Genomic DNA, 22,722 nt, shown 5'->3' on the forward strand with positions numbered 1-22,722 from the left:
TATGCCAAAACAAAATTCACTATTAAATACCGGGAGCGCCATCAAGTGGCGTAAAATGACCCTAAATCCAACAGAGATTACTTTCAGCTGCAAGTAAATTTTGTTAGTGACTTGGTTTTCCCAAGATTTTGCCGTGCGACCCATTTGATTTAGCAATGTCTTCGGTTTTTAGACTGATTTTGGCGATCTCGGCTGAAACATCCAAGTGACTTTTAAATTAAGTCCACAGAGACCAAGAAATCAGAAACTTGAGTGGTCGCTTGTAATGGTAATCTTAAGGTTAGAGTAGTAAGTTTAAAACAGAAAGATGTTGAGAATAAAAAAAAATCCACACTAAGGGGAATTGTTTTGTTAACCCACCAAATTCTCAAACATTACGGAGAATTATCATTTCGAGCTTGGAACTTAAGCAATTATTTCTCTCCAGCAGCACGGAATAGAAAAAAAAACACAAGCACCAACCATCTTTATTTTCTTCTTTGCTGACTGACGATCCCGTGGAGACTGGTGAAGACAATGATGACATTACGTCGCCCGCGATGACAGGGATATGGGGTCGAAGAGAGGAAAGTGCCCGGATGCTGTTTCTGTGTTGCTGGGCGACGAATTCTTGGATCTTGGCTATCATTTTGACCATGTCAGGGGTAGTGGAGCGACAAATCATGATCTTGAAGTCGTTCCACGCCAAGTCACCGTGCATGTAGATTTTGGCGTTCACTGGTTCACGCTCCTGTTCGAATAAATTATCTGTAAAAGAAACAAAAAAAGTTAAACAACAACGGGAAAATGCTGGCACATGTTAGTAAGGGGAGTCAACATGGCACCACGACTGACTTCACATTGTTCCCGTTGTTTCCAATTGGACAGAACGCATCGGAAATTCCTCAAGCTTTTCATATATCCCGAGAAAACAGGTTTCACACTTCGCGAGAGAACGTCGTAGATTCAACTAGAAAAATTCCATACGGATGAAATAGCACTAAAGACATCCCTGTTGTGTTACTTGTGTATCTAATTAGTCGCGCGAAAAATCAACTGAGCTATAAACCAAACAGTGACAGTACCTCTTTAGATTTCGGAAAAATATTTGGCACGCAAAGAGACCCGTCCGTTCAGTTAGAAAATTCTTACACGAGAGTTTCACATCACATCACATAACATCACTTTTTGGGGGATTTACCCTCAGATTGTAGAGTAGCTTATATAGCTAATGTCTCCGAGCATTTCAACGGTACAACAGTACAACGGGAAAGACCAGACCACAACACCGCGAACTCCACGCCCTACTCTTTAAGATAAGTATGTGGGTTCTTTTCAGTCTGCTAAAATCTGCAAATCGCTTTCTTCACTATCCTCAAGAGGCCTCTCTCGTGCCTTTTTCGGTTTTTAAAGAGGGCTAATATTGTTGTAGTTGTTTTATGAGCGACCAGTCTTCAAATGCGCCTGACAATCAACTCTACAACCCAGGAGAGAAACTGTACAAACAAAACTTGTACAAGAAGAGTAAATGCCTTACCAGTGGAGGGACTTGTCGTTTCTTGTAGTGTCCACTCATCGCGCAGGTCTGTTTTGAACGCAGACAGGTTTCCCATCAGTATACATGTTCCCATGTAATCAACGCGTGCTTCAGCGTACCGCAGGCCCAGATGGATCAGGTGTTGAGGATTACAGCCTCGCTCTTCGTTGATATCGGCTGAAACCAGAAAAAAAAAATACTCGCTTTATGGCTCAGACAGGCATTTTTAACATCAGTTTAATGGTTTCTTTCCTTAAACCCAATCTTTAGAGCTTGTAGCATGGATCTTTTGCAATGGGGAAGGCGCAGTGAACCTTAGACTTGCGCGTTGGACTCCGCATTGAGTGGTCCCGCGTTTGAGCCGGGCTAGAGTCAATTTAGTCTACAGTGCATCACTCGACCAATGAATTAATGTCAATTAACGGATACCAGCGAATTATAAGGCTGCCTGCAAAGAAATAATACTCCTAGTCGCTTCATGCGACGTAAACCTGTACGGAATTACAGTTATTTCTTTCGTACCTCGCATCTTGAGCTCTTGTATTTCAATATGCCCGCCAACAATCCCGCTCCGTGCTTCATATAGCGCCTGCCTGACACTCACTGACCCCTTCAGCTCACGGCGACCCGTGTTGGTGAGAGTCAGGTGACACTGGGAACGAAGGTCGCTTGTGCTCCAGCTGACAAAGAAATGAGAAAGAAAGGAGGTTACCGACCGTTTCCGAGCGAAAATCTGAAATGATACTTAATTAAGCGATTCCCTTAACAACAAGAGCAACACTGGTCATGTTTAAAACCTCGCATGCGTTCGTTCACCTCCTAAATTTGGCGCATTATGCGCGTAAGCATTTGGATATTTTTTTTTTTTTTTTGGCATCAGTCATTGATAAAAAAACCACTTGTGATCTAGACCATGAAATATACTAGTCAACAGCCACATTGTGATGAACAACTAACTGTATACGAGTCGTAAAATCAAGTCAAGAATGTTCTTACAGTGTCTGGCCCATAACGCTGCCCATATTTGTCGACATATCAAGTCGAGACAGATTGACGGCCACAACAACCACAGTCTCCCACTTGGATCTAGTCCCTCCGAGACTGGACGAGGAGGAATGGCTCGTAGGTCCGTCAACTTCGGTTTCTGATGAACTTTCGATGACTTTCAGCTGTTGACTTGCAGGGGTAGAATGCTTCCTTCCTTCTGAAACAGAACATTAAGTTATTATCATTAAAGGGAGTTTGCCAAGTATTCGCTATGAAACTCAATGTTTACAAAGAAATTACTACTGTGGATCTAAATGACAAAACCATAGCTTCATTGCAACCAAATGTGTCTCCCGGACGTTAAAATTTAAAGTTACAAGCAAACAAGACTAACTTTGAAAACTGATCAGCCCAACAATATTTCAAAAACCCATATTGCATTCCGTTTCAATCTTCTTCACTTTTGGCCATCCATACCTTGTTTTGTATTTGATATGTTATTTAAATGTTCTCTACCATTTTAAGAGGTTATTTTTATATTTCACCGAATTTGATGGACATTTCCTATGCCTAAATTTCCTATGCCTAAATTTATATGCCTAATTTTCCGTGCCTAAATTTAGCTAAAAACCGTGGCACAGTCCCCTTAAAATGTTGAGTTTTAAAGGAGCTACGTGAAGTTTGTAATCTGTCTCTCCCAATTAGAATAAAAAATTGAACTGAAAGAAAACACCACGTATTGCTCCTGACCTGATATCGTAGACCGTCTTCTGGTGCTTGGAGGCGAGGTTACCGAGGGACTCAGCAACCCATGCCTAGTCCCGCTCATGGTCATGGACCGAAAGAGACTGGGAGATGTGGGAAGGAGACCAAAGAACGCACTGCCTGAAGACGCCACTTTACGATGACCTGTTGAACAGGAGGATTATGTCAGGAAGTGTACCCGAAAAAGACCGTATCAGCAGGCCCCATTTTAGCCCAAAAAGGGCAGTTCACATGTCATGCTTGTAACTGAACAGTACGAGTCATTTGCACACGCTGTTTTTTGAACTGTTGCACTTAAATGGGTGTCTTTTATCGTAGATCTCGGTCAAAAACAAGTTAACTGTTAGGTTTTCGTTCAACGGATGATTATGGTCATTTTGTTAGTGTCGTCCAATTCTGTTTGTAAATCATACTCGCAAATAAAAAAATTTATTCGTTTACCACTCGTATGATTGCAAAACTGGACTCCACTCAGTCCTATTACCATAACAAATCTGTGCTTAAACTGAGTGATCTCAGTCTTTTTCACCCGCTTCAGGGAATTGTCTTAGCGTGAGACCAAACTTCTCCAATGGTACATTACTATCGACGAGGCCATTTGGCAAGGGATTGATAAACGAACATTTTACTACACAAACCTGGTCTGTGCTTGCTCGCTGGTGATTTAACCGGAGTGGAAGGTACTGGCTCATCGTGGGACTCGGACATGGAGCGAAATAACGACAGCTTGCGAAGACCTGCTGGACTCGCGGCAGGAACCTCTTTCTCGTTGAGAGATGAAGATCTAAAAAAACCCAGAAAAGTCCAGTTTTGAGTTAACCAAGACCGCTAAATAAATGACTAAAGACCCATCTGACAGTGTTATTCACAAATATCAGTGAGAACATTTCGCCTGACACATAGGAAATTAACGCTTGTGTAAATAAGGTATTTGAAATTAACGCGACTTAAATTAACGTGTATCGAAGGAAAAATTACTTCTCAATAAAGAAAATTGACGCAAAAGAAAGGGTAACATTTCAAAATGACGGAAATTAACGCGACGTACACAAAGAAAAATACTTGTTGAGACAACAGGAACAAGTTTATTTCAACACTAGGCGTATTATCCGAGACGGAAACGAATTGCGGTCGTTTCGCCTACGAGTTGTTTCGCTAACGACCAGTTCCTAACGAGTTAGGTCGTTTCCCTACGTCAAAAGTCGTTCGCAACGTATAAAGATACCCTGACGTCTCGTTTAGTTCTTTTCATCAAGAGAAACAAAGCTTCTTCGTCAACAGAATAAGACAACGAACCACGCTCTTGCCGAAAGACAAACTCGAATCGCTTCAAAAAGTTAAGCTTGAAAGCCCAAAGTAGCGAGCTCTAATTTCCAGACTTAAAGCCGCCATTTGCCCCAGAACGCAAATTGTGCATTAACAATTAGTATCTACTTTCAGAAGGATTCTGTTTTCAGATTAACGCTAGTTGGAAACAACAGGTAATCATTTTATTTCTCGAGCCTACTTCATACAGCGAAAAGTGGTGAAATACTTTTGATCACGTATACAGCTACGAGAAAGTCGGAAAAAAGCAACTGCACAAGCCAATCCCAAGGTAGTATGGGTAGACGATGCACTGTGAACTAATGAGAATAAAAAAGATTTTCAGTCTTTCTTTTCAGACATGTAGAAACAAGGTACGTTTAGACCCCTGAAGTTCAGAAGAATTTTCCCACCAAGAGCGACAGTAAAGAAGCAAGTAGGCCCGAGAAGAAAAACAAATTCTCCACGTGCAAAAATACAACTTGTAAATTTTCTCTAGGCCAATATTGATTGGATTTTTGTTCTATTAGTACATATTATAAAATATGAATCTCATAACACGTTAGCGAAACGACCTACGGCTCGTTAGCGAAACGACCAGACGTAGGCGAATCGACCTAACTCGTTAGCGAACTGGTCGTTAGCGAAACAACTCGTAGGCGAAACAACCGGTTACCGACGGAAACAATGTTCGTGATACTAAACCCAAGCGTATAAAGCAAAGAAATCTGATCGCTTCGAGCGTCCACCCTGACGACATAATGCTTTTTCCTAGGAGAAAAGAAATTCTGGATTGTAGCAAGAAAGTAATGGAAAGAAGTTCGCGGAAATTAACGCTCCACTTACTTAACGGCTTTCTATTTCCGTCTATTCTGGGTAGTTTTTTGTCTATTTTAGTTAATTTATGTTATGCTGTAATTTTTTTCTATTTAATTTGGCAAAATAAAATGGTTGTTGTTGTTGTTGTTGTTGTTAACGGCGCGGAAATTAACGTTAACAAAAATTAACGCGACTTAAATTAATGCGAATTTTTGAAATTCGCCTTAATTTCATGAAAGGTTAATTTCCTATAATAAGGTAGCCAACGAAGCTGCAGCCCGTGTTGGCTAAAATCAGAAGATATTCCGCAAGATAAGGCAGGATGATTGTTCTATATTTCAACAAACTGTCAATGTATAAGGGTATGGTGTCAATTTGTTGAATGATAAATATGTTTCTTTCGTTTCTGCTTTTAGCGGAATATCTAGTTGGTAAAAATTGAAAACTTCTATGAATATTACAAGACAAAAGCAGATAATCTAAGCAAACGTTTCCCTGTAAGCTGCGGCTTTGTAACTGAAATGTTTGACATTTTACCTTCTTTTCATTTCGTCGTCCGTGGGTTTAGTAGGCGATGGCACATCAGGGTTCACTTCTGATCCCGTCGCTGCCGTCTTTGTCGCATACGAGCCCTCCTTTCCTAAGAATAACCGCTGTACAAGTCCTCTCTTGTACCAGGCTTTTGGAAAGTCCAAGATCTCGTTCAGACGTCGCATGTCGTAGTTGAAGGTTGCTGAGCCGATGTCACAGATACCTAGCAAGAAATTAAGGACATTTCTTAAACTATGAAGGGAAAACCTTTAACAATAGAGCGGTTTTTCACTTGAGTGCTGAAAGTAATTCGCATTTGCTTTGGTTTTGTTTTTTCTTTCTCAACCAATCAGAAGTGGAACCGTCAAAACTCATCGTGACTGACTCACTGCCACACGTTTTCCCGAGCTTTGCGCCGGCTACATGTATTTGCTTAGAGTTTTTATAGGTTCACTGGAATCTCTTGGTTGGAGTGATTACTTTGGTTTTGGTTTTACGACAATGGATTCTCGGCTGCATTACTCCATTAGGAGCCATCAAGCAACGTTGCAGGGTTTGCAAGGGCACGTTTTAAAGAACCGTACAAAACATTAACAGACACAACAACAAAATTTGATAGAGCCACTGCTATTGCTATCCTTAAAATAGATTTTTGCAATAGAGGTATTGGGCATGCTCAAGCTTACCAGAAACCTTGACAACAGTTGAGGACCCAGTCCCCGTCCCGGCCAGAAGATCAGGCGAGGGCGTCCTGGTTTTATCTTCCGTCACGCTACCCGAAGAACCAACCCGTCTGCGTGACAAATTAAACTTTACGAACTCCACGTTCAAGCTTAGCGAGTCCTTCTTCCCCGACAGCGGTTGAGACGGAGCAAAACGAAATCGGGGACGATTCTCTTCGGGATTTTCTTCCTGTTCCGGGGACGTGTTGCTGGGGCTGCGACCCAAACCCGTGTGCTGCTTCCCGTAAGGATGAAAGATACAGAACGAGAAGCGGGAGAGACAAACGGTGAAGCTGATTCCGCCGCTGTCGAACGTCAGCGAGGAAGGTGTCAAAGTGGTGTCTAGCTGGTCCATTCTTAAGCGAGAATGGTCCCTACTGGATAGACGGGATGATGGAGTCTGCAACAAGGACTTGTTTGGGCTGGAGTTGGATGAAAACACTACATCTAAGGCAGGAAGCCGCAGCATACACTCCACACGTGAGACAGGGAGGCAGCTGAAGCGGATATCAGATGGCTGGACACGGATCACGACCACCACATCCACAGGAAATGAAGAATACTCTGACACAGATGATGACACAACAGAGCCTCCCACCTCCCCTTCCGTGTCACTGTCTTCACCCGAAGCTAAATCCCCACCGTCAACAGCCTCGTCTTCGCTAGGCACGCTGATTGGTTGAAGAGCTTGATCTATGAAATCCAACAGGCGTGGCTTGAGGACCATTTCCTGAGGTAGCGCCTGGAACAACACCCATACGTAAAGACCTGCTTTCTTGACGATTTTCCTGTGACATGCTGAGCCGAAGTGTGAGGTATCCATTCCTGACCCTCCCTGATCCGGCGTCTCGGGGTACACAGTGGTTGAGGACTCGCTATCTGTGGGTTCCTCTGACACCCATACCTTGGGAGTGCCCCCGTTTTGCGAGCCAGGGGTTCCAGGGGATCCAATACTCTCAGAGTCGATGTTAGAGTGGTAGTTTACACGGACATCCACAGCAGGCAACAGTATTTTAGTGTCCTCTGGTTGAGAGGGTTTCTCTTGCGTACCTTGTTTCTGGCGCTTCTGACCCAAAGTAGTTTGAAACACGGGCGATGACAACTTTCCGCGAGTTGGATCAAATAACTGGAAACGCTTACCAGTGGTTCTAAATAAAAGAGAATAAACAACCAAGATGTTAGCATTTTGGCATTGTGCAGGTGTTCAGCTTTTTCAAGACGTTAAAACAAGCACGAAAGATTCTCAGCCTTCACTTAGGTCGTCCTCAGACGACGTTCGAATAGTATCCCATGGTGCAATTCTCCGCGCACTTCACGCTGATGCATAATGTGTATGAAATACTCGCATAAGCACGAAATGTTCGAAGTCGCTGTGGCAAAGGAAGATAAAAAGTGCAAGGTATTTTTATATTTCTAAGCTTCCTAACATCTGTTTAGTAGGATTCAGTTGAAATTTAGAATGGTCTGGTCTGGACTCGTAAAATAAAGGCCGGCGAAGACACCATACTTTTGCATGTTTACAAAAAGCGATCTAAGGGTTGCGGACCCGTAAATCAAAATATATCAAAATTAACATGCGTTTCCAACCTTTGAAGAACCACTTAACTTAGGAATAATAATAATAATTTGGTGCGTTTGATTATTTTTGAGCGGCGAGCTCGTCAACTTATGAAATTTCTCGTTCTGGCCAAGCTCAAAATTAGGCCTTTTGCAGCCTTCACTGTCGAGAGCTCTAAAAAATATATTTTAACGTATTTCCAAAAACTAAAGTCGTTGCATTTACTTACAACCTAAGATAGTTCACTGGGAAAAGTTTGAGGGAAAACTATTTTCCGACCCGAAATGCAATGGACCGCTTTAAGAGAAACTGCCACTTAAAGACCTTATGAAACTTACTAATCGGCAAAATTTTTTAGCTCTTTTCGTGCAATATTGAAGGAAATATTCGCTTTCAAAAACTGTAAAATTTCTGGAGGCAAAAGCGCAAATGAGCCCATACATTCTTTGTAAAATTTTAAGTTTTTAACCCGCGTCAGAGAAAAAGTATTTTATACATCAGGCTCAAATTTATAGCAGAAGTCAATCGTGTCATGGTCTTTTAATATTCATAACTGATATTTTTGTAGCTCTATCAGAAACTGAAGCGCTTATACTAATGAGGCAAATATTGTAAACAAAGATTCCCGACATGTCGTGTGAGGCGTTGTGTGACTAGCGCCATTTTACTCAGTAGGGAGAATTTATGCATGACTACCAATCGACCAATAATGGCTGCTAATAGGCCCAGACAGATTGTGCTCGGCAACTTTTGAGCAACTTTTGGCGTTTGGAGCAACTTTTTCCAATTTTAGCAACCTTGAGCAACTTTTGGCTTTCTGAGCAACTTTTGAGCAACTTTGTATTGATATGCCTAATAAGAATCACAAAAATTAACATTTGGTTGAAATTTTGAAAAGGAAACATCTATTTCTGTAAAAACATTGATACTTTGCATACTAGCAGGAACGGGTGTTGAGGAGGTGTTGAGAGGACATCATAAGCCCACCTCGTCCCCAGTTATTTTCGGTTCACTACCACTGCCTGGTCGCCCAGGCTTTCTTGGCCTGGTTGCCCAGCGTCGGCAGCGTGTTCTTTAACTGTGCAAACCTTTTATAATATACATGTGCCCAAGATATACACTTCAGATTAATATATTGAACTTTCTTAAGTTCCAATTATCCAAAAAGAACAATGATTGATGATATTTAATAATATTTGTATGAAATATTGATATATTAAAGTAGCAACTTTTGAAGTTTTAGTAGCAACTTTTTGGGGTTTTGGGCAACATTTTAGCAACTTTTTGGCTTTAAAAAGAGCAACTTTTCATGATTTTGCGAGCACAATCTGTCTAGGCCTAGCTGCTAAGGGAGTTTAGAAAAGTAACTGTTGAATCATCCAGCAATCTTGACACCGAGTATTAGATCGTAATACATTTAAAACGTGTTTTTTTCTTGCGGTGTTTAACAAAAATACGACACTAAACGGCTGATTTTTTTGGCTTCTTTTTCTTTGTTGAAATGGGAGATTCCAAGGTGGACCTTCAAATAACCTGTAAGTGTTCCAGACGTCCGGCTAGTTGGGGGGGGGGGGGGGGGGCAGCGCGAGAAACAAGATTCGCGCGAAGAACGGCTAAAGCCAAAAAATTGGCGAGGGGTTGTCCTCCCCTTATTTTTCGCCCCACGTGCCCTTCCCCTTGAACGTCTGGAATCAGGCTAACGCTCAAAAAAAGGTTCTTATATGAAGCCTTGCATTGTCATTACTAACTTGGAGTCTGCTGTTTCATCTTTTTCTCCATCGTCAGCGGGATAAAACACACACTTGCCACTGTCGATAATCACAGCCACGTCTAACTCAAAATCAAGATTCTGTTGCGGCGTTTGTTGTTGCTGCTGCTGTTGCATGGCAACCGACTTCTGAGAAGCGCCGCTGTCATAATCCGACTCACTAGCGGTCCTGAAAGTCACTCTTGGTCCTGGCGTACCCTCTCCCTCTTCGTTCAATTTGCTCCGTAACGGCAGGGTGTCTTCGTGAGTCGCTTTACTGGCGTTGATCCCAACGTTTAGGATATCTGGAAGCGACGGCGATCGTTTACCAAAAATTGCGTTCTCTGTGTCGTCTTCGCATATAATCGTTGGAGCTTGGCCCGTGGAATATCTGCCTGATTTTTGCGGCGTCGATGAGTTGGATCCCATTTCCACCATTTCGCTTTCCATCTCCTCCACGTCACTGCTTGCTTGACGCTTAACTCGTGAGCGGGTCCTGGATCCGCGCACTTTCTCTGACATGGCCTTCCTCCGGTGCAAATTAGCTCGGTCCGAGTCCCTTGGCGCCGGACGGCCAGTTCGAGAATGCCGCCGAAGTTTTTTGCGAACATCTTTACGAAATTCGTTAAACACCGCGCTCTCTAAGTCTTGAAGCCGCCTTGTTTCTTGCTCCATGATGTAGGATTCAACGTCGTTTTTTCTCCTGTAAGACAAAAAGTCTCTAAATGTATAACATTTTATTGAAAATTCTGCTATGGTTTCAACTCCATTGCATTTCAAACACAGCGCGCGTGCGCAGTTCATGTGTTATTGCCGCCAAAATTTTCCATACAAAGTCTTAAATTTTCCGTAAACTTTTGCTTTAAAGCCAAAAGTTAACGCCGTCCCTGGAAAGTTAAGGTTTATACGCCGCTTATGGATTGGAAATTTGATAATTCATCTCCACTGAGTGTCCCAGCTTGAACTGTTCTTTCACCGTACTATTTCTTTAACAATTTCTTGCAAAAGTTTGCCCACTTTTCGAGTCAAAAGTTCGAGGCGACAAAGACCGGATGTGACGTCAATTTTTGCGTTTGACCGCTGTGAATAGCATCGCACAGAGTTAAAATAACAATAAATAAATTCATGTCGTTTTTAGGCAGCCATAGGAAATTTGTGTCAGTTTTTTCGCAGTCATAGGAAATTTCAGTTGTAAACGTTAAATACAATGCAAACAAAACACTTAACCTGGCCACACGGGAAACAGTGAGTTTTGCTTCCCCCTTGACCCTCAATGAAATAAAACTCGCTGTTAACCTTGGGGCCAGTCAACAAGTACTTACAATGAACAACATAACAAATGTTCCTCCCCTCATGTTTGACTAGATTAGTGTCACAACTACAAACACATCAACCAGAACTCGAGCAAGCAAATTTGAAACAAAAAGGACAAAATAAAAAAAAAAATAAACTTAATCTCATCCCCACCTAAGTTCATTAACCTTTCGAGCCTGTTCCCACATGTTTTTCTCGATATTTTTGGATTTCCGCCCATCCACAGCCTCTCCCATGTTATCCACCTCATCTCGGCCTCTAGCTGCAGCCTCCAGGCTGGGATCCCTGTCCTGTGGTTCTGTTACCGAGTCAATGTTAGCCACGTCCTGCTCACCAGCCAGTGCGGTCAGGGTCTGCGCCAGAGATGACAGGTGCTTACCAATGTTAGTGTCACAGTGTAACTCGATACCGCACATGCGCCACTGGAGGGACATCACCCACTTGCCTGCTTTGATCATTTCTGTTGTGGGATGGAAGAAAAACGAAAGTCGTTTATACTGCTTTGTACGTGAAAAACGTGTCGAAACTGGTGACAGCAGAAGGCAATGAAAAAACAATTGGGCGGTTAGTTGGAAGGTCTGTTTGTTGATTGGTAAGTAGGCCAGTCAGGTGAAGGGCCCTCCAGTAGGTTGGTTTGTCAGTTGGTGGGTGGTTCAGTAGGCTGGTGGGTCGCTCAGTAAACCGATTGGTCAGTTGGTGGGTCAGTCAGTTAGATTGGTTGGTTGTTTGGCTGGTAGGTTGGTAGGTTGGTTGGTCAGTCGGTCAGTGAGATCGGCTGGTGGGTTGGTAGTGGTAGGTAAGATCAGTTGGTTGGTATGTCAGTCTATAGGTTGGTCAGTCAGTTACTGTGTCGATCACTAGACTGGTTGGTTGGTTAGTTGGATCTACCAGTAGGCAAATCTGTAGGTATGTAGTTCCGTCAGTCTGTCTGGATTGGCCCAAAAACGCAAGGAAAGTTAAAGCGACAGAAAATATTTATCAAGTGAAAGAGTCGTCTGTTTTTTTTTTTACAGGCAGCCCAACTAAGTAAACTGTGATCTCACCTGGTGTCACAGGATACCTCTGTGTTCTTGAACATAGCTCGTAGGTCCCTTCTGGAACAACACCTTCAAGTGACAAGAACCGGCGAATGATCAATGAAGTCTGCTATAACTTAACTAACAATAAAAAGCGAAAAACAACTGTTTTCCTGCAATTGCCAAAACGTGCACCTAAACAATAAGTAAAGTTGCACTTGGCTTATCCCGAACTTATACCGAGCTTATTTAGCCGCATGAAGCGGCTAGAAGTATTTCTACTCCCCCCTGGATTGGATGTTAGTCCATCGCAGGGTTACCCCCTACATTCTATCAGGTTGCCTCAACAATTCGCCGGCACCCATTTATACACCTGGGTGAAGAGAGGCACTGTGAGAGAAAAGTGTGTTGTGTCCAAGAACACAACACAATGACCCCCGGCCAGGGCTCGAAACCGCACTGCTCGATCCAGCGGTCCAGCACTTTAACCAATGGGTCACTGCGCCTTCCGGCCTTCCAAAACACATACATAATGAAATTTATTAACAACAATTTCAAAAGGCAATGGTATCCCATGATGCCTTACATCTGCTGCAGCTCATCATTTGTCCAGTCTCGAAGTTTGGTTTCCAGTCCTCCGTGTCCGTGTCGAATTTGTCGGCGAACCAAAGAGAGAAGCTGCTAAACTTTCCTTTGCTGACAAATGACACGCTGGAACAGCACGTCAACAGCATCTGCTCCACTCGTAACACCATGGCAGGGCCGGGCTCTTGCTCTAAACAGATACAAAACAGGATAAACCAGTTTATTATGCAACTGCACTCAGTAGAGAACAAGTAACTTGAAAGGGGTTAAATGGGTTTGTTGCAGTCTTCTTAGTTCTTCTAAACGCGCGCAACATAAGCACAGTTCAAAGTTTGGTTTAAAGGGACTATGTCACGGATTTTACCAGATTTTTGAACAGCCAAAATTTATATTTGTGTCACAGGAAACCTAAAAATAATTGTCCACTTTTATTAGAATTTGCTATGTTAGAGCACTGAAACTGTTAACGAGCATCTTTGGCTGCGGATGGCTCGGATGGAAACGGATTGCAATTTGAAAAAGTTAGGCAAACGTTTTCAAATTGCTTCCGCACATCTTCGAAATATCGATATCTATAGCCGTAGCTTGATTTCTACCCGCAAATTAAGGTTATAAATTCCTTTTGATGTTCAAAGATAACGTTTTTTTAGGGTTAAGATGCCCACCACTAATTTCAGAACAGTTTAGACCAAAAATCTGCGAAATCCCCGTGACATAGTCCCTTTAAGCGAAAGAAAACGTTGGATAATAAATATTTGATGAGACATTTTAGTGTAATGAATCTAAACATTTTTACTTGTCATTTATATTTTGATTCGTCCCAAGGGCTCGCCAAAATGGTGCAAGACTCGGTAAAAAATATACAACGATATCTCACGCTTAAATGTCTTATCAGTAAATGTACGTTTAGTTAAGTAGAATTACAGCGTAAAGTAGCGCTCTCTCACACTTTCACTAACTTACCGGCATATCTCATTTGAAAACCTTGAGAAACAACCTAGAAAAAGGCAAAGCAAAACATCCTTTCAGATTTTAAATTTGGTTTGGACAAATATAGCCTCCCACGCAGTCGTTCTTAGGAGCGATCGTGTTACACTCCTCCCCAGAGGAAAAGCGATATAAAGTATCATACATTAAGTTAAAAGATGAAGTCATTAATAGAGCGATTTTCGTAGACTGAAATACAGCGGAACCCCGCTCTACGAACACGCCGACATTACGGACAGTTTCGTTTGTCCCGAAGAAAAAGCTCATATATTTTCTCAAAACTTAACCCACTTATTACGGACACCCGTTTCTGTGTCCCGAGTGACAAACTGTGCACGTTGTCAAGTTTCAAGAACAGTAAAGTAATTTTAGCCCAAAAGTATAATTGAATGAGCGTAAGGTTTCCCTAGTTTTAAATTGTCAGAGTTACGGTTATAGAAGAAACTAGACAACGGTTTGTTGCTCTTAAAACGCCTGCTTTACTCCTTGTAAAAAATCACGGACTTTTTCAACTGTTTTCAAGAGCAGTACTATAAAATTAGTCTTATTCAGAGTATGACAAATGACAAAAAGGTTTCCAAAGTTTAAACTTGTTACAGTTACAGTACAATTGAACAGTGTTTTGTTGTCGTAAAATGACTGCCTTCGGCTTTGTGTCGATAACACATGTGTCCTTATTTTTTTGTCCGAGAGCCCGCTTAATACGGACACTTTGGCACATCCCGTTGGTGTCCGTATTAACGGGGTCTACTGTATTTACAACGAACAGTTTGAAACAGACGCCTTTTATCACCAAAAGTCTTCTTTAACATGGGGTTAACCTTACAAACCTGGTTGCCATTGTAGAGCGGAATACAAACTCCAAGTTGGTCGACTGTAAGTTGAAGGAAGAGCGATCCTGACAGTTGAGAAGACGGAGGTCTTTGAGGCAGCTTGTCCAAAACTGCTTGGGTAGCAAAATGTACCTGAAGAGAAGAGAGATTTGTCTTACTTTGACTTGCATCGGATCATCAGACTGCGAGCCCTAAAAACAACGCAGATCTTCGAGACTATTTTTAATGAAACGTTCAAACAAGGCAGGCAACAAGACTAACTTACTTACTAACTTACTGACTAGAGACGGAACTCGTACATTCCGAACCTTACTACTTATTATAATTGTTATATGGCAAAAAATTATGCTATTGTGCTCTTCTTTGTGTCGTTTTATCTCATACAGTCACGCAACTCAGTTCTTAACACTAGCGCATCATTTTCGCCAGTGCTACTAAAATAACCTGAAGAGTTTTCGGTTATTGTTATTTAATCAGAAAGAAAGTAGGAACATTCAGAAAGTTTCACCTCAGCTAATTGTTATCAGGATAAACCACGTCGGGCAGCAGTTGCAAGAAGGTATTTACTCACTCACTCACTCACTCACTCACTCACTCACTCACTCACTCACTCACTCACAACCTTTTTAACGCCCTAATTTTATAACTAACTTCTATAACTGTACTTAGCTCTCACGCAAGCTTTCTAACAAACTGACTCACCGACCGAGTGAGCGCTCTACCAACTAGCTGCCTAGCTGTCCGGTAAACTAGCTGTGAATGAATGTACACATAAATACATGAACAAGTGCAACAGTGAAAATAAACTGAACTTATACTCCAAAACGTGTCACACCGTCTAACAGAACAAGTTACAGAAATAACTCAACCCAAGAAAATATTTCGCTTGGTTCGAAGGTGGTGCAAACTAACAATGTAAACTAACCCCTCGCCCCCCCCCCCCCCCCAAAAAAAAAAAAAAAAAAAAAAAAAATAGAACATAACAAAACGAAGGATGCCAACGAACGAAAGAGCTGCGGACTTTACTCTCGAGTCCAAAACGAGCTGGTGCCTTCAAATCTTCGCTAACATTTTTCAAATAAACGCACAAAAAAGTACGCAACAAAAAAGGTTAAGCGAATAAAGTCTGAGTTGATGTGAGTAACGCATGCCGCATGCTAATAGAATCAAAAAACCAGTACTAACATCACTTGTGGTGTGCACCTCAAGTTGCTGTATAAAAAAAGTACAAGCATTTAGAAAGGTCAAATGAGAGTTGAATAAGTTTCGGGTTAAATAGTACTGAATTATGTCTGGAATCATCTATTTCTATTTTCTCCCGACCATTGCAAGTTGCAAGTCTCACACAAGGACATTAAAACATGGCTCCAAGGGAGTCCGTGTTCGGAACGTTCAAATGTACTGGTAAAAAAATCTCTACTAGTGTAGCGCTTTTGAAAGGTTTGCCCTGGTAAATGTCCTATGTCTTTATAGCATTGTAATTATTCCATCCTGAAGACTCGGCGCGAAACAAATGAGAGCTGTGACGGATGCGGCACATTATGGCGGGAAAACACAACTGAAAGCAGTGACGGGCTACGCACATTTTTTGCGGGAAAACAATTGGAAGATTGGAAGCTGTCACAGAAGCAGTACATTATAGCGGGAAATATAAGAAAGTTGTGACCGGGTGCAACACATTATAGCGGGAAAACGACTAGAAAATGTGACGGTCGCGGGAAGGACGTAGCGCAAGGGCGAGAAATAAAAAGAAGGTTTGACGAGTGCCGCAAACCGCTGTCTTCTAATAAGATCATAATCCAAAACAATTGACGATAAATGCGAAAAACCTTTAAATTCTTATCACATATCTTTAATATGGAGCAACGAAGCGTATATTTATAAGATACCCACCTCTTTATTTAGAGCGAGTCGTTGCTCATTCCAATGTTCGTACGCGTTCTTGTAATTCAAATAAACCAGAACGGCTAAAGAAAAATAATAAACAAAAAGACATTAGTTCAAAAAAATGACAGTTAGACAGGTGTAGAATGTAATCATCTCGTGCACTCACCTTTGTCAAAGGCCACTTGTTGTACGTACAAACACGGTTTAGTCAGCGTGACAAGGAAGGTTTCTTTGTCTTCCGTTCCAGCTACTGACCTGCTGTCCTGTGGTATGAATACAGAAAAATGGATTGTTGATGTTATACTGTAAGCTAGAATTTAAGGACAGTGACCGCAATTAGTTTTTATAGCTTTCATTCATGCATTCGTTCGCTCGTTCGTTTTCGTTCGTTTATCAACTGAGAGCCAAGTACGTCAATCAATCTATCGCACATTCTGTATTTTGCAGTTCACTCTCATAGTGCCTCTCTACACCCGGAGTACAAATAGGCACCAGTAAACTCTTACGGCAACCTGACAGAATGCTGAGTGTAACCTACCATCGAATAAGCATCCCAACCTGGGGAATTAGCAGTTCTTGCAGTACTTCTTGTTGAAAAATACAGTAAAAACCCGCGTATAAGAACCTAACATTTAAGAACCTGTTAGGCTAAAATTTCATTTTTAAGCACCCTTCACATAAGAACCATTTTACGCTAAAATTCTGAAACAGGTTCTTATTTTTAAAAAAGAAAAAATAATCTTCTCAAAAATATAGAATTAAAAAATCTTCTCAAAAATATATTTATAACACAGTATGTACACATTATAGTTACAGCATAGTTACAAGATTTATTGGGAATTATAGTGAAGGTTGCAGTATAGTTTTGATTTTAACAGAATCAGATTAAAATAGTATAGTATTTTGCTTACCGAAGCCTCCAAGAATACTGTTATTGGACATTAAAGAGCGGATCATTTAAAAATTCTACTTTATTTCTTGAACAAAAGTTAAGAACCTAGTAAGCCTAATTTTACACTAAATACCATTTATATAAGAACTTGTTTAGGCTAACTTGAAAAAACCTAGGTTCTTATACGCGGGTTTTTACTGTAGCACTAAAGCACTAAAGAAACCCCTGGGCGTACCTGAAATGAATTGCTTACTCCTATTCTGGTCTTGAAGTATGCCAATTGCTGGAAGTCAAATTCGTTGTCAATATTACGGCTCTGCCGGAAGATAAAAAAAGTTTTTATTAAGCACCATACTGTTCTAGTTTTATTCACTTCTCCATAGCATAGTGCGAAACAAGGATAACTGATATTTTACCTTGACAAATTGTCCGAGCGAGAGATTCACGTCGACGTGCGCTTTTCCAAAGAGTTTCACATAACTGCTGCCTGTAGACAAACAAATGAACGACACAGAAACAATATTTCAAACGTAGCGTTTGTTCAGTGGATTGTTACGCAAGTTAAACAGGTATCAAATAAGATATTGAGTCTTGGCTGAGTTCTATCGTTGGTTCATGAACCTTCAGTATATTCAAGTGATGTTCGAGAGCGAAGGTGCTGCTATTTGTTTTTGTAACCAATCACCGGTCACATGTTTTCTTTTCGAGTTCTGATTGGCTCATTGAATCCCTTACGTCAGCTGTGATTGGTCAAATGTCATTACTTTGGTTTAGGTTAGACAAACGTTATAAGAAACTCGCTATATTTAATACTGACTGCAAACCACACATACTTCTCCTGAGCTGTCCAGGCAGGAGGTTAGATGACGGTGCTGAGTTGGACACTTCCAAAGCCATTACACCTGTATCCAGTCTGACTGCCGTGGACGAAGGTGTAGTGGCTGTCACCTGGATACCCTGAAACAGACAAGTGTGATAAAGAAATGTACAGGGAGTGTTAGTTATTTCACCTGAAATGAGTTAATCGATGGGCGGATTAAGCGAGTGGGGACGGGGAGCCGAGGGGCCCCCCTCTCAAATTTCGTAAAATATACTCCGCTGCGCGTCGTATTTTTAACTCTCTTCTCGGTGTTTGGATATCCCGATGAAACACTGTCTGTTGAGTTTGATATATTACATACTGCCCTAAATAATTACCTTCAGATTGAGACGGAAGGAATACAACAAGGAAATTTCTTTTTCTTTTATGTTGTCCAAATCTTCGGTTGAAGCTGTTCTCCACAAAGGAACAGGTTGGCTTTCACCTGACACGCGCTGAAGAACATCGTTCACCTCCTGAAAATCAAGAGAACGGAGAGACGGTTAAGAGACGCTTTATAAGCAGAATCATGTCCAAGACACTGATTTCAAGAACTGCTCTGCTCTATGGTAAGTAATTTTGCCTTCAAGTTAAGTAATTTTTGGGGGTGAGTGTGTGCCGCTGATACTCTGTAATCTTAATTCCTTATCAGATCTTATCAAGCCATGTTCAGCTATATTTTGTGACCTCATTCTAGACTAGACGCCAAAAATCCCTTCCATGTCCCAAAGTCGCTATCTTTCAGAAACTCGTCGCTATTGCAGTGAGTCAGTAGCTACTATAAAGTTGCCGTAATGATTTGTTTTTCTAGAGCAGTTTTCAATTGAGTGTCGTAAAACCAAAACCAAAGTAATTACTCTGGCCAATCACAAAGGACATAGACAATCCAGTGAGCCAATCAAAACACGAAGCAAATACATGTAGCTGGTACGAAGCGCGGGAAAACGTCCGGGAGCGAGTCACGATTGGTTTTGGTTTTAGTTCTGATTGGCTGAGAAAGTGGCGCGAGATTTTTAAGCCAATCACTAAGCGTAGAAATGCAAAACCAAAGCAAACGCAATTAACTTTCGACACTCAAGTGAAAACCGCTCTATTTACGTAAGTCCTAGTCTAGTCATCACTGATCAGTTTCCCAGTAAATGATACATATCGTAGACCAAAACTCTATGATATCAATATCTTATCCCAGCCGCTAAACTACCTGAAAACCGTACCCTTCACAGCGGTACATACCTATATAGCTATTATATGGGAGTGCCCCACCTGTAGGAAACAATCCCTTATCGGTCGTGCGCCACAACCCAGGTCTCCAGCGCCTGGGTTTAAAGTGGTAGGTTTTTGCGTGTCTAATGTAAATCTAAATCTTTGCTTGTCGTCTCCGTATCGCAATCGTCGGGTATATGTCCTTGTTTCCATTCCTAGTTTAACGTTTTGTATTTACTTTAATTTTGAAATTTGTTTTTTAACTATGTCATTTGTTGTGAGAGGAATAATTGCTGATGCGTTTGCTACCCCACCCATGGGCTTCAGAGACTGGTCAGTTCTATCGTTTGGCAAAAAGCTCTCCTACGCCCATTCCACGTAATGCAATGCTTCAAAATGTCACCCTACCCTACTCACCTTCATGAAGCTTTTCTGAACAAACACGAGATGATTCAACAGATCGGTAGTGAGGCTGTGCTGGAAGGCGCCTATTTCTGTCGATACGTACAAATGTGTTTTAGCCGAAGAACGACGCCGAAAACTCTCCTCAGTCTCCGGAGGACCATCCATGGTTCTGACAGTACGAGGAATCTTGGAAATGAGTTCACCATGCATGTTGACTGGTGGTAGTTCTACAACAGTGGCTGGCGGGATGGCATTGTCTATGGATTGGACCTTTGTATGAAGAAATAACCACGTAAGTTAAACGAGCGGTCTGTACATGCATTTAGTCATTTTCTAGATTTTTTTTTGCGACGAAAAAAATTACTTTCAAGGCAAGGAGAACCTCTAAATATCAATATAGAAAAGACGTAAGAGGAAACAAAAACAGCAAACAACAAGAATGGCCTAGATTAGGAAAACCGAATGATAGAGATGGATTATGAAAGAAGAAGGTGAAAAAATACATCGTACACAAAAAGAACGAATCGCGAGTTAAAGAGCGAACAACTGCAACCGTACCTACCATCCTCGTTTCCATAAGCTTTCTTTTCCTGGGAACGAGGTTGCGTGCCTCCCGCTTTCGAATGTGAATCAGGTTGTTCAAAATATGAAATGAGTCTAGTTCAGTTAAGATGCATTACTTACCTTGGAAGTGAAGCTCAGACTGTGAACCGGCATTGCCAACTTAAAAGTACTGTTTTTGCCTGTGCGGCCAGATCCCGTTATTCTTCCCATCTGAATACAAAATTGTAATAAATATGTCATTAACAATGTTCTTATGAATGAACTTTTTGTCTACTGAGTTAGCTTAATATTTTGGTCAAGAAAAGTCTGTAATCAAACATATTCTCTCGTGTTTGAGGTATTACCACGACAACGAAACGTTGTAGACAACTGAACTTCTCTTTTGTGAAAAATGTATTTGTGTTGGTTTGACTATTTTACGTTACCTGACACAAGGGAAGAATAGCTAACAGCTGGTTTACCTACCTTGTATTCTGCTCTTAAAGATGGCAACAGCGAGGCCCCTAAGCCAAACCCTTTCAACACACACGTGAAAGAGATCCTGGAAACTGCTGGGAGTGGGGATGGGCCATCAACACGATCCCACGGCTTGGGAGTTGAGGGGGACATAAGCTGGGTGAACTTGGAAATCTCCGACGGAACACCCGATAACCTGTGGCTCATCAGACGGGACTGGGAACTAACGTCAAAACTTGCCATAGATCTGCCATAAATAAAGAAAAACAGTTGAGTCATTTAAGCAACTTATCGTTTACAAGCTATCCAGAGTAGCAGATTTTAAGCTTCTCGCACTACCATACACTAGCAAGGGGATAGAAAATTACCGGACAACTTTATTTATTCCGGCATCCCTTAATTTTTTACAAAAGGAAGTATATAATTAGGGGTCTGGCTACCTGAAATAACTATAGAGTTAAAAAGGGCTTAAAGCCACTCAAGAACCTCTGGGCGCGAGCGCTTGTGATAACGTTTTTCAAAAATTCAAAGTGACAAGAAAACAGAAAGAAGCAGAAAACAGTATCTTTTGTGGTCAAATTTTCTGTACAACCGCCAGGAACACAGCATCTCACTAACTTCGACATCTCGTTTTAGAAAGAACACTCTGTTATACAACTAAACTTCATCTTGTATCTGTATTGTATCATCTTGTATCAATTGTTTCTAACAATAGTTGCAACCATTTCACGTCATAAAATCCAAAATGGCGGCGCGCGGGAAATTTATAGGCAATTATCTTTTGCACGTTTTGTTGCTATTAAATGTTATTTCCCTTGTCCTGTAAAATTTGGAATTTAGCCATTATTTCAAACAATTCAACGTCAACGTAACTTAAGAGTGGAGGTTTCCTTTAAAAAAGATGGCATCGATCCTTAAAAACTGCATCGACCGTATACGCCCAAGGGCAATCTGCTTTAGTGACTAATCCAAACTTGTAAGAATCAAAATTCGTCCCTTGCACTACAAAAGATACCGGCAGCAACTTAAGACAAACAAGCCATTCACCTTATGACTGATCTCTGGGTCTGAATCTCCGAGATGTGACGTGATATGGTGCGTGAGCTGCGTGTCATCATCGAATGTAACGCAACAGGATGCTGCGGGATGTCGATGTCAATCATTCCCAATGTCACCAGGGCGTTACCTTTCTCCTCGCTGCCTTGCGTGACGGAAGAGTAGAGGACATGAGATCGAGACAGGCTGCTGCTTACCACGGTCCTGAAACAGTTGAGCAGGTTAAATAATCACTCAATCAATTCAATGTAGGACGTGTTTGGAAACGTACTTGTGTCAGGTACCGCTCGTTACGAAAGTTCAATTTGTGAAGCGTAACAGAAACTTGTCTATACTGTCCACAATCATCGAGGGACTTACGGCTTGGCATATTAGAGTATACCGTATTTATTCGATTAAGCGCCCTGGGCGCTTATTAAATTTTTGGACCTTGAGAGTGGGCGCTTAATCGAGGTGGGCGCTTATTCGAGGCTGGGCGCTTATTAAATGTTCACGATTTTACGCAATATTGTTAGTTTATTTTCGTAACAAAACAATGAATAGTAATAAAACGTGGAGATGTACCAAAGCAGAATTTTAACTGTTCATTAAATGTTTCTGTAAAATACTAAGAAAACTCGGTCATGGGGGAAGTCCCTTAGTAGTACTTAGTCAATTTCAATAATCAATACTCCTCTTGTGCACTTCAGTTGTTTTTGTGGGGTGGGGGGTGGGC

General features: G+C 41.5%; 2 protein-coding genes across 4 annotated transcripts in view; one reads left to right on the forward strand and one right to left on the reverse strand.

Moving 5' to 3' along the window:
* LOC144653604 (NTF2-related export protein 2-like) overlaps nucleotides 1-22,722 on the forward strand; it is a 218,990-nt gene that overhangs the window by 82,758 nt on the left and 113,510 nt on the right. The gene's annotated exons all lie outside the window — the stretch shown is intronic.
* The window catches only part of LOC144653528 (bridge-like lipid transfer protein family member 1), a 63,771-nt gene that overhangs the window by 4,089 nt on the left and 36,960 nt on the right, over nucleotides 1-22,722 (reverse strand). The window contains exons 36-60 of one of the 3 annotated variants that reach the window (XM_078513523.1): nucleotides 21,999-22,211; nucleotides 20,961-21,198; nucleotides 20,616-20,705; nucleotides 19,944-20,201; nucleotides 18,662-18,799; nucleotides 18,298-18,421; nucleotides 17,881-17,951; nucleotides 17,700-17,780; nucleotides 16,739-16,835; nucleotides 16,579-16,652; nucleotides 15,871-15,897; nucleotides 14,683-14,817; nucleotides 13,829-13,862; nucleotides 12,867-13,055; nucleotides 12,308-12,370; nucleotides 11,418-11,724; nucleotides 9,952-10,653; nucleotides 6,610-7,793; nucleotides 5,930-6,146; nucleotides 3,907-4,052; nucleotides 3,254-3,412; nucleotides 2,513-2,720; nucleotides 2,039-2,196; nucleotides 1,517-1,693; nucleotides 463-747 (exon numbers count right to left, since the gene is read on the reverse strand). In XM_078513523.1, coding sequence (XP_078369649.1) covers nucleotides 463-747; nucleotides 1,517-1,693; nucleotides 2,039-2,196; nucleotides 2,513-2,720; nucleotides 3,254-3,412; nucleotides 3,907-4,052; nucleotides 5,930-6,146; nucleotides 6,610-7,793; nucleotides 9,952-10,653; nucleotides 11,418-11,724; nucleotides 12,308-12,370; nucleotides 12,867-13,055; nucleotides 13,829-13,862; nucleotides 14,683-14,817; nucleotides 15,871-15,897; nucleotides 16,579-16,652; nucleotides 16,739-16,835; nucleotides 17,700-17,780; nucleotides 17,881-17,951; nucleotides 18,298-18,421; nucleotides 18,662-18,799; nucleotides 19,944-20,201; nucleotides 20,616-20,705; nucleotides 20,961-21,198; nucleotides 21,999-22,211 — 5,375 coding nt within the window. The remainder of the gene's footprint in view (nucleotides 1-462; nucleotides 748-1,516; nucleotides 1,694-2,038; nucleotides 2,197-2,512; nucleotides 2,721-3,253; nucleotides 3,413-3,906; nucleotides 4,053-5,929; nucleotides 6,147-6,609; nucleotides 7,794-9,951; nucleotides 10,654-11,417; nucleotides 11,725-12,307; nucleotides 12,371-12,866; nucleotides 13,056-13,828; nucleotides 13,863-14,682; nucleotides 14,818-15,870; nucleotides 15,898-16,578; nucleotides 16,653-16,738; nucleotides 16,836-17,699; nucleotides 17,781-17,880; nucleotides 17,952-18,297; nucleotides 18,422-18,661; nucleotides 18,800-19,943; nucleotides 20,202-20,615; nucleotides 20,706-20,960; nucleotides 21,199-21,998; nucleotides 22,212-22,722) is intronic. The other 2 variants (XM_078513525.1, XM_078513524.1) reach the window with 2 other exon arrangements.

This window comes from Oculina patagonica, chromosome 5 (genome assembly GCF_052425735.1).
Source record: "Oculina patagonica isolate OP01 chromosome 5, crgOcupat, whole genome shotgun sequence".
NCBI classification, from domain to species: Eukaryota; Metazoa; Cnidaria; class Anthozoa; order Scleractinia; family Oculinidae; genus Oculina; species Oculina patagonica.